We start from the raw sequence: 16245 nt of genomic DNA, 5'->3' as shown, positions 1-16245 counted from the left end.
CAAACGAGCATGGAATAATTGTTTATTTGTGTGCATTGTTTTTGCTTTTTTTTCTTAATCCTGGGATAACTTGTTCTCAATCAAACGAGCGTGGAATAATTTGTTTATTTGTGTCCTTTGTTTTTGCTTTTTTTTTTCTTCAATTAATAATACATGTTGAGGAAAAGGCCAATAGAACCAATTAGCATAAGTGATCTGGTATTGTGTGAAAAGATTCCAAATTCAAGCACTTAAAACAATCATTCTATCTTTTAAAATATTAAAATATAATAATAAACATGCAACTTTTTGGTTTTGGCATATTAATTTCTTCAGAACTTTGTGTTGTAGGTATATAATCTATCAACATGTATATGAGTCATTATCTCATGAGTTGGTGATAATTATGTCTCTTTAAAAATCATAAACTAAGTGAATAAAAACACATTAATTTGTCTCTACTAATGTCATTTGATCATCATGTCCATAATTATCTCATTATATAAACCCTAAAACCCAAGGAAATATAGGAATACAACTTGCCCATTCAATTTGCCTAAAGAATATAACACAATAGCAATGATGAACTTGAAGAAGAATAATTGTCATGTTCTTCTTGTGTCATATCCAATATTAGGTCACATAAATCCATGCCTTCAATTTGCTAAGAGATTGGTCAATTTAGGAGTACAAGTTACCTATTGTACTAGCCTATCAGGTTTCAATCGCATCTCTAATCTCCCAACTATAAAAGGACTAAGCTTTGCTCCCTTTTCTGATGGCTACGATGGTGGTTTTAAGGGATCATTCGATGAGTACCATTTATTTTGTAATTCCTTGAAGACTTATGGTTCTGAGTTTGTGATCAATATGGTATCAGAGCATACTACAAAAAAGAATCTTGCTTTCACACGTATTATCTACACTACCCTTATGGCTTGGGTCGGGTCAGTGGCCAAGATCATTAATGTCCCATCAACACTTTTTTGGATTCAACCAGTCACAATATTGGATATCTATTATTATTACTTCACTGACTATGCAGATTCTTTCAAAAATTGTCCTCAACATCAATCTCTAGAGCTACCGGGGTTGCCTTTAGCTCTTAATCCTCGCGATTTTCCTTCCTTTGTTTTCACAAATGTGAAGTATAATGATTGGGCAACGCAATCTATCAAAGAACACATTCAACTATTGAATAGCGAAGAAAATCCAAGAGTATTAGTGAACACTTTTGATGCTTTAGAATTTGATGCTCTTAAGGCTTTGAAGGATAGTGTGACAATGGTGGGAGTTGGTCCTTGCATTCCTTCAACTTTTCTTGAAGAAAAGGATCGTTTTGATACTTCTTTTGGATCCGATTTACAATCAATATCAAAAAATTACATAGATTGGTTGGATGAAAAGCCTAACGAGTCTGTTATTTACATAGCATTTGGTAGCTACGCCGAGATATCAAATCAACTAATGGAGGAAATAGCCCAAGGATTATTAAAAAGTGGAAGGCCATTTTTGTGGGTGATTAGGAAAGGCATAAAGGGAGAAAACCCCAAGGAAAAGTTGAGGTGCAAAGAAGAATTAGAAAAGCAAGGGAAAATAGTGACTTGGTGCTCACAAGTGGAAGTTTTACATCACCCTTCTGTGGGTTGTTTCTTGACTCACTGCGGGTGGAATTCAACTCTAGAAAGCTTAGCTTCTGGTGTGCCTATTGTGGCATGTCCACTCTGGAATGATCAACTTTGTAATGCTAAACTCATTCAAGATGTTTGGAAGATCGGAGTCCGAGTTAGTGTCAATGATGAAGGTATTGTTGAAAAGGATGACTTTGAGAGATGCATAGATGTTGTGATGAAAGGGGAGGAATGTAGAAATAATGCCAAAAAATGGAAAGATTTGGATAAGGAAGTTATGAAGGAAAATGGTTCATCCAATTTGAATATGCAAGCTTACGTTAATGAGATTTTACTTGGTCATAGCTAAATTTCTTTTGATAAATGTTTCTTTAAATTTAAAGAATAATAAAATTTAAGTGTAATAATAGCTAATGGCAAGCCTTTTCTTATTCTAAAAGTGAACCATGGCTTATATGTTATGTAATAAGTAGTTTTTTATTTATCAAATTTCATTGTTTCTTATGTAAGCAATATATTCTATAGTTTCTTATTGTATTTTTATTTAAATATTTATATCTTTGAACCCAATTGACTAAAACTATGCCCTAATTGGAGAAAATGCAATGGTCCTAAACTATATTGAAATAAATCTATGACAATAGATTTTCTTTTAAGCGTATAAAATATTTATTTTTTGAATTGCTAATTAATTAGTATATGTTTTATAAATATTTTTTGATTGCTAATTAATTAGTATATGTTTGCATCTCAATCATACATGATTTAAATACTTTTGAAAACGAAATAAAATTTCAGAATAAAAATTTCATACCTCATAAAGAACAACACTATTAATCACCAATTTATCAAATATAAAATAATAATTCTAACAAACTTATTTAAACATTTTTAAAAAATCTTTTTTATGTTTGCACTTTAGTCATTCATAAATGAATGAACTATAGGTAAAAATGGGCTGCAATTTCAGGCATGTGAATCAAAAAGTTTGCCAAAAGAATAAACTATTTTAAAATTTAAACACCCAAATCTATTTCAAATTAGCTTAGATTTGAAATATAAATGTCATGTATAAAAAAAAAAACTTTAAATCATCAATTAGCTTATAATATACTACCTCCGTCCCTAATTATTTGTCCACTTTTTCTTTTATAATTTTTCCTAATTACTTGTCTATTTTGACAAATCAAGAAAGGATAATTTTTTTTACGTATTATACCCACAATTAAATGACTAATTACTTTGAAAAAATGTAGAATTTTTAACCACTTCATAATTAATAAGGGTAAAATGATAAACTCACTACATCATTAATTATTAGGTGTGCCAATTTAAAAGTGGACAAGTAAAAAGAGACAGAAGAATATATATATATATATATAGAAAGACTTTCTCATTATATCATATAGTAAAGACACGTTATATTTATACATATAAATCAGGTAAGAGTCCTAGTCTAAGTCATACAATAAAAATAACAATCCTATGCAAACTAAGCCACAAATAAATCAATCCTATTCATATTAGATTATCCTTTGTCATATATATTGAAAAAAAAAAAATTCAAATCAACTCATTTTCTTCAAATTTAAGTGAAGCCCAACTCCAGTAAAGATGTTCACTGATTTTAGCCACCGCTAATTTTTGGTGACAACTAAAAATTGCCACTAAAATCTATTTTTTCAACAAAAAATATGATAATTAATTTTCGATTACGACGCACGTGTATTATCAATATTAAAAAACATCTGATATTATTATTAGAAAACATCAAAATCATTTATCTTTATATAATTTAATAATCATACTTCATTTCTTATCATAAATTTTAGTTATATGTTACCTTTGTATATCATACTCTCCTTATAAATTTGTCCTTCTAATTATTAATGTACGACAATATTATATAACATTAAAAAATCTATAATTTATTCAAAATATTATTTTTATCAAAATAATAAATAATATAAGTTATATATTATGAAACTATAAGTAACAACCCTTCGAATAAAGTGAAAATAACTAATAGGGGAATCTAAAATCCCTCGTCTCCACCGTTGCATCCAAGTGCTTTTTTCTATTTTACATGATAAGTCATGTAGTAACTATTAAGCAAAAATGTTGGAATATTTTTAGCATCTTTTTGAAAGCCTGTTGCAGTTACCTGCAATTTAGTATTTTTTTAATTTTATTTGAGATTTGATATTTATATTCAAATTTAATTATTTTAAATTTATATTGGATTAAAATCCTGTTAAGAAAAAACGCTTTTTACTAAGAATTTTTTCATACCACAAAATATGATATATCTGATTAAAGAATAAACAGTTTCACTACTACAATAAAAAGAAATTACAATAAAACTAATAAAGAGACAACATTCAAAAATACTGTATTCTTTTGTGAAGTCTTTTATAGAAATATTGAAAATATGTTTAAATTTGGAGTAAAAAATTAGTTTAATCTTGAAGTTGTTGATAGCTTTATAAATACTTACGTACTTGATTCACTAAATTTAGATACACCTCCAATTTGCCACGTGATATAGCAAGTGGTCTTAAAACTCTTAGTAGAGCATGGTGCTCTTAATAAAAATCCAAGAGAAGTGTTGAAAACATGCTTAAACGTGACGAGATGTTTAGGGGTCTATTTCACTGACTTAGTAAAATCGTAGATATATTTAAGTTCAAGTAATCAAGTAAAGGGATGTTTTTACAACTATCAATAGTTCGGAATGAAAATAATAATCCGCACCAAATTTAGAGAGTTTCGACACTTCTCTAAAAAAATAAAGAAATGTGAAACAGATCAACATGCTTTTAAATTTATAACTAAATTTCATTCAGACAAATGAAATTATGTCATTTCCCGATTAAATATCTATACATACGATAAAATATTCTTATTAGAAACACTTTCGTCGTATATTAAATATCTATACATATGATAAAATATTCTTATTAGAAACACTTTCGTCGTGCTAAAGTTAAAATTATTTTTTTTTGCCGTTATATAAAATATGACACACTAATTGTTTAACGATCCACATCAACACAAATTGAAATACACCTAAGATTTTACGATTTATTAAAGCTAACATATATAATAGGATCAGAAATAACATATTTTAAGTGATTTAATTTACTAAAGTAAAAATATAACGAACGTTTGAAACTCGTATAAATAATATAAAAAAATATATTTATCATATGTTCAGATGATCGATTGGAATAAGTGTGCAATTGTATTGGATTCTTGCATCATACCCCATAGCCCATAGTTTAATAAATATAAGTATTTCATATCTTTAGTCAACTGTCATGTCCTTGTATGGCCAAGGGATAGCAAAGAAAAAAAGAAGAAAACATCAATCAAATGGAATAAAACAAAGAATACAAGTGGGGATTGGACAATACCACAACCAAAGGCTGATATTATTATTATTATAATAATAATAATAATAATAATAATAATAATAAGGTGAAAAAATAAAATAAAGTTGTGTTTGTACTTCAATAATTTGAGAACCTGTTGCTTCAAATTGTCACTACTGTCATTCACACAGAAAATAAATAGAGTCGGCATTACTGTTTTCTCAATTAGGAAAAATCAGAATTTCTTTGTGGTGGGCCCCTTCTTTTTTATTTTTTTTCTCGTAGTGTTTGGCCATGCGATGTCATATCACGACATAAAATAGTAAGATGGAATCAATATTTGAACATGTAATTTTACGTCGATTTCATCTCATAATTTCATATCATGAAATGTGATTTCATATTTTCCAAAAATCATGATATAAGAATTTCATATGATAATTTTTAATATAAAAAATCATCTACAAGTTTATATTTTAATACAAAAACCCAAGAAGACGTATATTTATTAAATTTACTAACGGCAGAGATAAAAAATAACTTATTTTTAACGGTAAGGATAAAATTAGATCACTGTATTTTGGCCCTTGACCCTACTAAGATAGGTGTTGGGGGTCCCTTTAAAGCTCCATTTTTTTTTGTCTTTATAGAACTACCATAGCTAAAGGTATATTGATATATACAAAGTTAGACACTTTTAAGTTCTTCCCAACAACAATTTGTGAAAGAGGGTTGTGTTTTTATTTTTCATGTTGTGAAAATTTGTGACAAGATTGGGTGATGGCTTCAACCATTAATATCTACTCAAAAGGACTAATCATTGTGATCCTCATCTATTCTTTCACATTACTTGCATTTATATCAGGTAAAACAATTTTACTCTCTTTTAATTTTTTTTCCATTCATTGAATTTGAAAAAGAGTATGTTGATTGTTTTTAATCTTTCTTTTTATCTACTAGCTTGCTCATGATAGGTACTAATTGGAAAGTTCATTCCTTTAAAGTATATCTGAATTATCACTTTTTTTTTTAAGTTTACTATTTTGTAAGTTTTATATTTATTTTAGTTTTTCATCTGAACTATCACTATCTACGTATTAACGTGATATCTAGGTAATAGTTTAAATATAAAAAGTGAATAATTAATAATTAGCTTTGAGGTGTGTTTAATACATAGATAATGACGGTTCAGATAGAAAAGACACACGTAATATTTGAGATGTAAAGCTCGCAAAAAATAATGTTTTTGACCATCAGCACTATTAATTAATATTTAATAGTTTGTTACTATATGTTGTTGCTTTCCACTTGAACTACTATTTATAATGTTAATTTTTTTAAAAAAAACTATACTTTACATATATACTAAATGAATCTTAGTGCATCAACATGATAGTGGGTGTAGTGACTCTGCCTTTTGTTACTAACTTAAAATCTTAGATCCGTCTTTCAGTTTAAAAACAATTTAATTTATAAGAAGTTAATGTTTATATGGCTAAATAAGAAGCATATGTTAATCCTAATGCGTGATGATTCATGCACGGGAACATAAGATCAAATATAATATATTTTTTTAGATTCTTCGTGAGCTACTTATTTCTCCGAAAAAAGAAAAAGAGAGATTGAAATTGAAATTGTTGTGTGTTATAGGAAGAAGTGAAAGGAAGCAAATGAGAATGGTGATGTTGGGATCAAGTCCACCAAAGTGTGTTAATAGATGCAAAGGATGCAGACCTTGCATTGCTACACTTGTTATTCCTCCACATACAAACAAAGGTTTAAAAACAATAACATCTAGAGAAGATGAAGGCTATTATCTCCTTTCATGGAAATGCAAATGTGGATCAAAGTATTATCATCCTTGAAATGTGTTGATCTTCTAATACAATATTCTTTCCTTTTTCTTTTCTAACTTAGTGAGCAATATCTTGGTTTGTTAATGTATTTTATGCACAACTTTGAGTTAGGTAATTAGTTGGTATGTATATATTTTCTTTGAGAGATAATGGTAACAAAAAACAAACACCTAAAGTATCATGTTTTTGCGAGTTTTCTACTTGAGCTATCTGGTGATCACGTTTCCTACTTGAACTATCACCAACTATTTATCAAAATACATCTCAACTGTCGATGATAGTCTAAATAAGAAAAGGAAGCAACTGATAGTTCAAGTGTATTTTCAACTACAGTGATAGTTCAAGTAGGAAAAGGAAACAACTGATAAATAGTTCAGATGTGTTTTGATAAATAGTTAGACAGTTCAGATTGACAAAATGTTAACACCTAATAGTTCAGATAAAAAACTCAAAACTTCAAATATGATTTTGAACTTCAACTATCATATTTTCAACTATTTTCTGGTGTTTATAACATGTCTAACTTGCTCTGTACGTGTGCCTAGCTAATTGTTAACTGTGAAGTGTCAAGCTGTTTACTAAATCTTTGTACCACATTATCACTTCTAATATACATTATGATACAATTAGGAGCATGTATATCACATCATCAAACAATTAACTCAAAAATTGACAAAGTACATTATGAATCCAAACCTAGTTTTGAAAAGTATAAACCAAATAATACAAATTGATACACAGTAGAACGAATAAATACAAGTCATGTGAATATACTTGATACATGCTATATTCAATGCGCGAATAAATACTATTGATATAGATTGTATTCATTGCGCAAACGAATACAGTATATACAGGCCCAAAATTCAACTCAACCAATATTGGGCCTTTTATTGTTGAAATAGGTGTGCAACCCGGCCCTCTACACATTTGCCACTTATTTTTTTCTTTCGAAAGAGATATAATTCCGAAAAAAACTACATAATTAGACATACTTCATAATCAAATATATTATTATTATATATACATTCAAAATATTATGTATTTTACCACTGATTAAGAATGTAGACGTATCTTTACATAAATAAAGATATTTTTGTTATCAGATACATAAAGATAATAGGGAGAGAGGCGAGGGAGCGAGATTTTTATGTATCTCATATACATAAGAGAATGGTGAGCGAGATGGTAGAGAGGCGAACGAGATTTTCTATGTATATACATGTAAATCTACTTGGATACAATGTATCTATAATAAATTATACCTAAATTTGATCACATATATACATATATATATGGAAGAATCAAAATTTGATAAATTACGTAATATTACCAACTAAAGTGTATCTATGTAATTATCTTGGATTTATTTTACATTCCCAAAAATATACCAATTCAAATCTCTTACAAGTTACAACAAAAGGTAATAATAATACTAATAGGCACATGTATTAGGTCCCATAATTAAAATTTACTCTACATTAATTGGAGAATTCAAGGTAATGAAATTTTTTTATTGGCAAATCAAAAAGATGGGCTACATATATATTATCTTGAGGCTAATATTTGACATGTCCCTTGTATTATAATTTTATTCACACAAATTTATTATCACAAAACTTTGAAGAATTTTCATGTATTCTTCTCTTAAAAGTTGTCCATAAAGAAGTATCATCAAATAAAAACAAAATATTTAAGTTCATGAACTATATATATACCCACAACAATCTTATGGTTCTATACATTGAACTTGTTTCTTTTGTTTTGTGTGGTGCAAATTGAAATTGGCAACTATGGTATTTTGACCATTGGCCTACTATTTTGAAATAATGAAAATGTGATTATAAATTAAGAATATATTATTACATTATGTTGAAAAACTGAAATCGAATAATACAAAATCAAATCAAAAAACCAGAGACACATAGTTTCAATCCTATACCATTCAAGAAAACTCCAATTATGGCTGCAAAAGAAAAATACAAAAAAAATTTATAGTTGGACCACAAATTTGCCACTTCATTATGAATTTTTTTTCATTTCAATTTTAGAAAATGTAGTGATAGCTTAAAAAAAAAAAAACATTCCTAACAAAAATATAAACCAAGTTCATTATTATTCAAAGAAAATAAATTTAGGCAGTGACGGATCTAAGATTTTAAGGTTATGTGTTAATAATGAGATTCGAACTTTGGTACAACAACATAAAAGAGTCTTAAGTACCCATCCTAAAACCATTGGGCCAACTATATGATTTATTTATTAGGTGCTCTATGTTAATTTTATATAAATACCTATCGATTTCTACATAGATATATATATTTCGTAACGAAGTTAATAGGTGCTCGAGCACCCGGCGGACACCATGTGGGTCCGCCCCTGAATTTAGGGCAAATATCTAATAATGACTTAAAAGACTTGAATAAGATAGATAGAATTGAGATATTGCAAAATTTTATTAGTCCAAATAAGAGTTATTATCAATAGAACAATGCAATCTAACTAGACAAGTGAAATTTTTTTAACAAAAATAGGTAGATTAATAATAATAATAAAAAAAAATCAACTTTTATCAGTTTAAAAAGACTTTGCGAACAATTAAACGACACATGTAAAATTTATGGACAGTTTAAAAATAGATAAAATGAATATTGCATAAAAGTCATGCCTCATCGACATAACTTGTGAACGTAGACAAATCTTTAAAAATTGAACTAAAGCATGCTTGTAAAGGCATAATTTAATTGTTTTTTTATTCTTTTAAATGTGTAGTACGTACCGACTAAGACAAATGCAAAAGGTGGTAAACCTACTAGTCTATCGGACCTTATCGGGGGTTATTTATACGAATTCATCGGTGATATATATTTGTATAATCGTTATAAGTTGTTATTTATAAATTTGACTGATCAACTTGTTACCTGATATTCTAGCTCTATAAATTCGACTGATCAACTTGTACCTGATATTCTAGCTTTACCCTCGATACCAGAACTACTTTTGTACAAGTCCATTAAACAAGTGCAATGGCTTAAACAACAATCTTAAATGATCTTATTTGCACAAAATATGTTCACTAAATTTACCATGTAGCCACAAAGCATGAACAAAAAATAGTTAAATTATACAAGTGCTAATGTCAATTTCTAGTATTGATAGGCACATCTTGAAATTGACAAACACTCTTGTAACTCACCGTTAAATTAAGCCCATGGGCTCCTCCACTTCCAAACAAGAAAAAATTCTTGTGGGTTCCATCTATTGGGCCAAAACAAATTAAAGTTAAAGCCGCCTACAATTACGGGTGGATATAAATATCGAGAAATTAAAAAAATTAAATCGAATTAGTTTGAGTTTTGATTACAAAATTGTAGAGTTGAATTGAAGCTTGATAAAATCGAATCGAAGATACAAACATCCACCTATGTATAATAACTTACCCAGGCAATCTGACGTGTAAATCTAGAGAGAATAAAATGTACACATGCAGTATTTTTAACTCCTAAGAGTATGTAGTACGAGGTAGAAAGACTATTTTGAAATGACATTTGACTTTAGAATAGTAAATCAAAATAATAATAAAAAGAAAAGTACGACAGTGAAAAAAAAAGTCAAAATGACAAGGAAAGCAGTACATTAACGACGAAATAATGTGGCGGCTAAAACAAAATAGACATCAATAATGGTATTAATTCCAAAACAATCCTACGACACTGAATACAAAGCAATAACAACATCGAAAAAATGCGATAGCTAAAACATAATAGACATCAATACTAATAACAGATATCAAAACAATACTACAATATTAGACTCGATGCTACCAAACTCACAAGAGAAAAAACCGAGAAAAATCAATTACCTTCTAACCTTTATACCGTAATCCGCAACCTTCATACACCGCTCTCAGTTTTGCCAGGACACGTCATCAGTGTCTGTCACGTGACTGGACAAATTTGGACCGTTAAAGTACATTTCACAGAGTATGACGTGTTACATTTGTGGGTCCCACATTCACATGACGTGTGGGGCCCACAAAAATGAAATAACGACGGGAAACGCCGACAACTTAGCTGGGTGAATTGCAGCAATACTCAATTTTATGTTAGTTGTTTTAAAACATGACAAAAATTCTAATATTATTTAAAATTTAACCACATTCAGACTTTATATTAAATATAATATTTTATGGATAACAATAATAATAGGCCAAATACATACGCAGGTCCCTAAAGTTGTTCGCGTTTTTTCCCCAGATACCTTAACTAACCAAGATTCCTATTAAATCCTTTAACCCCTTATAATTTGATCATTTTAAATATTCTTGGCTGATGTGGAGCTAAAATTCAATAAATTATTTTTGGTAATTAGGCGCGTGAGATGAACCTTCCCCACGTGAAAATTTTGACCAATACACTCCAACCCAATTACACGTCAGTGCCACATATTAAGTCATCAAACCTAAAAATCAATTTCCCCCCAAATCACTTCTAACCCGTTTCTAAACTAGAAAACCCTAAGAATCTCTCCCTTTTAATGACTTTTACAGCTGAAATTCTTAGATTTTAAAGTGATTTCGAGTGGATTAAAGTGATTAAAGTGAAATTCTTAAATTTTAAAGTGATTAAAGTGATGAAATTCTTAGATTTAAAGTGATAAAAGTGAAATTCTTACATTGGAACTTGATGATTAAGAAGAAATCAATGAAAAAGAGATATAATATAATGAGCTAAATAGGAGAAATAATGATGAAGAGAAACAAAAGAGGAGAAAAAATGGAAGAATGGGAGAAATTAGGGTTAAAAGGGGGAAGAAGATAGTTGGTGGGTGGTTCAAGATCCACATCAGCGCTTTTAAAGAGTCTGCACGCACTTAAAGGACGTGAGATCACGTTTGGCTCCACATCAGCCAAGAATATTTAAAAGGATCAAATTATAGGGGGTTAAAGGATTTAATAGGAATCTTGGTTAGTTGAGGTAACTGGGGGAAAAGCGCGAACAACTTTAGGAACCTGCGTATATATTTGGCCATAATAATATATTCAATCTAATTGGTAAATAGATATATACACATTTCACATGATAATATGTGCCTTAAATGAAATAGTATAAATCAGTTTGAGTGTATTTCATGTGAGTTATCACGTAAAATAAGCGTATGTACTTGTTTAACTTTAGAATATTTATGTGTATCTTAGACAAGTAACTTGACATTTTGAGCTAAAATTGCAAGAGTTGACATAATAATATGACCAACAAGGATTAAGGTGAGATGGTTAATATTAATTTTTAAGAAATATCGATTTTAAATTTTGAATATGAGAAATTTATTTCGAGAAACGCTTTTTCCTTAATGAGCCTTACATTGAACAAATCCAGATTAGTTGATACTCTAATGTGAATACGAGACACCAGATAAGAAATCAAAAAAGATCGAATAATAAGGTTGGCGAGGTGGTATAGATAGGATATACAACCATCCTGATTAAGAGATTTCATGTTCAAATCCTAAATATGAAAAAAAATTATCAGGAAAACACTTCGTCTTTAATTGATCGTTACACGAGGCGTATTCAGATTAGACGTGGTCCAATATAAATATTTAGACATCAAATAAAAAACCAAAAAAAAAGACAAAGAACAATAATGTGGGGCTAAAATATTAATTGCCCTATGTAATTTTTTCCTCTATAAAATGTCAATACAATAACTCTTGCTATCTCAAATTAAAATTTTAGAATAAATTAATGATGCTTCTTCGTAGCTCTTCAAGTCCATTACTCAAGCAACAACATTATTCATGTCTCCCACAAGAACCAAAAAAATACTTGTCAACATTAATAGTATCATCATTGTCACAATTAGAATATAATTCAATACAAAAAAAGATGTCTAGAGCTTCATCTGAAAGTGATCTCAATTCAAGCAATTCATGTTGCATGGCCTTGCACAATCTAATTTCTCATGAAGAGGACAAAGAAGATGAGGTATTTAGTGTTCATGAATTGTTAGAAATTCTAATTTCTCATGGTCGGGGGAGAGTACACTTTTATTTATTTAAATATAGCTTCAAAACACTTTTTTCCGGGTATCAATTTGACTTTTTTTAAGGGAAAATGCATAAGTACTTCCAATCTATGCGTGAAATTCCAGAGATGCACTTATACTATATATACTAAGGTCCTATTACCCCCCAAGCTTATTTTATAAATAATTTTATATCCCTTTTCGGCCTACGTAACACTATCAACCAGATAGCTTGAAAAAATTATCAGCACGCACTGGGTCCAGCAGATAGTTCCACGTAAGCTGAAAAGGGATATAAAATTATTTATAAAATAAGTTCGAGAGGGAGTAATAGAACCTTAGTATAGCAAGAGTGTGTCTCTAAAATTTCAGACATATATTTTCCTTTTTTTTTAATGATTATATCTTCGATACGCCTCCTCACGTGCAGAATATACTCTTATGATTCCATGGGCTTATGTCTTCGAGGATTAATTAAATTTTCAACATGTCTGGTCCAAATATGGTAATTGCTTTTTGCTCTTTGTTTTTATGTAAAGGATGTAGTAGGTTTACTAGTTTTTGCTTTTTTTTGTCATTTGAATTTTTAATTTTGAGTTATAACAATGTCTATGTAAAAAGAGATAATACTATCAGGTCAACCAAAGAATATATATCTATAAGTAATTCTACTTATAAATATAAACTTAATTACATGTGGAGTAAGACATGCAAGATGACCTGATAGTTTAAAAAAGTTATATATTAATCGTGGGTGATTTATATATTGAAGAATGAAAGGTGGTTAATGAGATGGGTAAATTCATTATAAGACTTGAGCAATCTTACTCTCTTTAAGCTACCTTTTGAAGTGTGAGTCATGAGGCAACTGGACTCATCTAACTTAATGTTAGATCCCAGAAATTAAAATTGCTCATACATCAAATGCTAAGCACCGGACATGAGATGAGGTGTCAAAGAATGATAAAATTTTCACGTTTATGGTTAATGAGATGGGAGGACTCCTCATAAGACTTGAAGAATCATCTTTCTGTTGTACTGGCTTTTTGAGGGTGAGAGTCAAAATCAAAACCTAATTTTACAACATATAAATTAAAATCTTCCTTTTGATTGCCTAACATGTATTATATTTTTTGATAATAAATGACAAGGAGATTTAAATCTAAGATGAATTTCGTTTGCCTTCTTTCATACTATATTAAATTTGATGTGTCCATCTAATCATTGAAGAACCTAAACTATTAATGTCAATATAATAACATTGTTTTATTTATTTAATTATATTTTTAACAGATAGAATTGACAAATGGGTTGATGTTACTTTCAAATTTCGGGTTGGAAATGACGGAGAGACATAAAGTTGAGGAAGAGAAACACACGAGGGCGGTGGAGCAATTGGTGGTTGACGGTGGTGGAAGTGGAGGAGATGGTAGAGGAAAGAAATGTGGTGGCGATGGTGACGGTGATGGTGATTCTGATGGAGATAGTTTTGAGTATAGTACTGATTTGTATTACACAAAGATGATTCAAGCTGACCCTGGGAATTCACTACTTCTTGGAAATTATGCGAGATTCTTGAAAGAGGTACTAATATTATAAACTTTAATTTGCATTTTTTGATATTAGAAGGTGTTTATGTACGATATAAAGTGACACATGTTATATCGCATGACATGCGCCACACATGATAGACATGTGTTGCACGTGTGCATGAATAAAATTTGCATGATCAACACTTGTCCCACATGCATGAGTAAAGTTTGGACATGTAACACATAGCACACTTATATTGTGTTTTCGTCACGCTTATGCATTCATCCTCAATCAATAAATCAGCTCTTGATAGGTTGAATGGTTCAAACCCATATTAGCAGACCTAAATTCATTTTCCAATCAATATAGGACTCTAACCTACTCTAGTAATAGTGGGTTCGACCCAATCCAGTAGCTAGCTTTAATCCAATATATTTGTATTTAAGAAATTATTTCATCTATTTTGATGTTTTGTAAATTGAAAACCAAATAGGTGAGTGGAAACATGGTGAAAGCAGAAGAATATTGTGAAAGAGCAATTTTAGCAAATCCAAGTGATGGAAATGTACTTTCATTCTATGCTGATTTAATTTGGAGAGCACATAAAGATGTCCCTCGTGCTAACAACTACTTTCACAAAGCTCTTAAAGTTGCACCAAACGATTGGTAACAATTCATTTCGAAATTATTTATCTCTTATACTTTTAATTAAATAACTCAGCATAATACATAAACGTATCTTTTAATTTGACTTCAGTTATTTCTTTTCAAATGACACAGCTATGTGTTGGCTTCCTATGCTCACTTTCTTTGGGACGTAGAGGATGAAGAAGAAGAAGAAGAAGAACAAGAACATAGACAATATCAAATGAATGATCATAATTTATCTATATAATGTTGTAGATATATAAAATATATATATAATTAACCATGCTAAAATTTTGTTTAGATTTTTTTTTTTATTTTTTTTTGGTATATCTTTTACCTTTTTAGGTAGGTTTTCCTTTTTAATTTTTCTTTTTTGCCTTGTCTACTAAAGCATTTTGATGAAGTTAAGTTATTGCTCTTTCTTGGCTTGATTGTAATTGAGGATGAAATAAAATTTGCATCGCGCTCTAATAATATGTTTGAATTATTGTTATTTATTGTATTGTATTGTTAATAATAAAATGTATTGTACTGTATTGTTAAATTTCGTTGTTATGAAACAATGGAAACCCTATTTTATGGAACAACCAATTTGGTGTGTTCCCATTGTTACTTAATTTCTTTTTTCAATTATATCTTTACATAATATTTCAAAATACTATTTTACCCTTTACCTTGATTATACAATAGAGTACAATGGGTAACAATGATCCAAACAAAGTGTGAAATGCCTATTCGAGAGTGACACTCTCAACATGATTTTCTCCATACCCATGACTCGAACCCGAGACCTCTGATTAAGGATAAAGTACTCCTACCAGTGCACCGTAAGCCATGTTGGTAGGCAACAAGTATCTAAATGACTAGTTGCTGACCATGTTGGTAGGCAACAAGTATCTAAATGACTAGTTGCTGACCATTCAATAATATTATTATATTCTTGCTTAACATCTTTGCAGGCTGTCTTTATTCTCAAGGAACTATGTATAGCTGCACATTAAGATGCCTAAGAATTGTCCCCATCTATATGTGTCTTGCTAACTTTAAATTTGTTATGATGCTCCTTACCATACCTCCACCCATTTTTTATACTATCAGGTCACGTAAAAAATATAACGAAAGGTAAAATACATGTGAAAGGATAGAATATATTGTTCTCTAGCTAGACAATTTACTATAAACATATTAAGTTATTATA

General features: G+C 29.6%; 2 protein-coding genes across 3 annotated transcripts; both read left to right on the top strand.

The window, feature by feature from the left end:
• The first annotated feature begins 439 nt into the window (after positions 1-439).
• LOC101248405 (UDP-glycosyltransferase 75C1-like) lies at positions 440-2123 on the top strand. The gene has a single exon (XM_004242733.4). It carries the CDS (start codon positions 559-561, stop codon positions 1957-1959), a length of 1401 nt encoding a protein of 466 aa, XP_004242781.2. The 5' UTR covers positions 440-558; the 3' UTR covers positions 1960-2123.
• Positions 2124-12311: 10188 nt separating this feature from the next.
• On the top strand, positions 12312-15524 carry LOC101248118 (uncharacterized). Of its 2 annotated transcripts, XM_069286678.1 has the most exons (5): positions 12548-12826; positions 13297-13371; positions 14160-14450; positions 14893-15065; positions 15180-15524. In XM_069286678.1, exons 2-5 carry the CDS (start codon positions 13354-13356, stop codon positions 15292-15294), a joined length of 597 nt encoding a protein of 198 aa, XP_069142779.1. In that variant the 5' UTR covers positions 12548-12826; positions 13297-13353; the 3' UTR covers positions 15295-15524. The 2 variants fall into 2 exon arrangements, with proteins under 2 accessions (XP_004242780.2, XP_069142779.1); XM_004242732.5 differs by lacking the exon at positions 13297-13371 and having other exon boundaries at positions 12312-12826.
• The last annotated feature ends 721 nt before the right edge of the window (positions 15525-16245 follow it).

Source organism: Solanum lycopersicum, chromosome 7 (assembly GCF_036512215.1).
Source record: "Solanum lycopersicum chromosome 7, SLM_r2.1".
Lineage (NCBI taxonomy): Eukaryota > Viridiplantae > Streptophyta > Magnoliopsida > Solanales > Solanaceae > Solanum > Solanum lycopersicum.
Note: the sequence above shows the minus strand (reverse complement) of the source record. Positions and strands in the feature narration are given on the sequence as shown.

Bases quoted from the DNA above. Each gene is read 5' to 3' on its own strand.
- LOC101248405 (XM_004242733.4), top strand. From the start codon at position 559: ATGATGAACTTGAAGAAGAATAATTGTCATGTTCTTCTTGTGTCATAT.
- LOC101248118 (XM_004242732.5), top strand. From the start codon at position 12,587: ATGATGCTTCTTCGTAGCTCTTCAAGTCCATTACTCAAGCAACAACAT. The intron at 12,827-14,159 runs GTATTTAGTGTT...TATTTTTAACAG, and splicing joins AAGAGGACAAAGAAGATGAG to ATAGAATTGACAAATGGGTT. The intron at 14,451-14,892 runs GTACTAATATTA...AAAACCAAATAG, and splicing joins ATGCGAGATTCTTGAAAGAG to GTGAGTGGAAACATGGTGAA.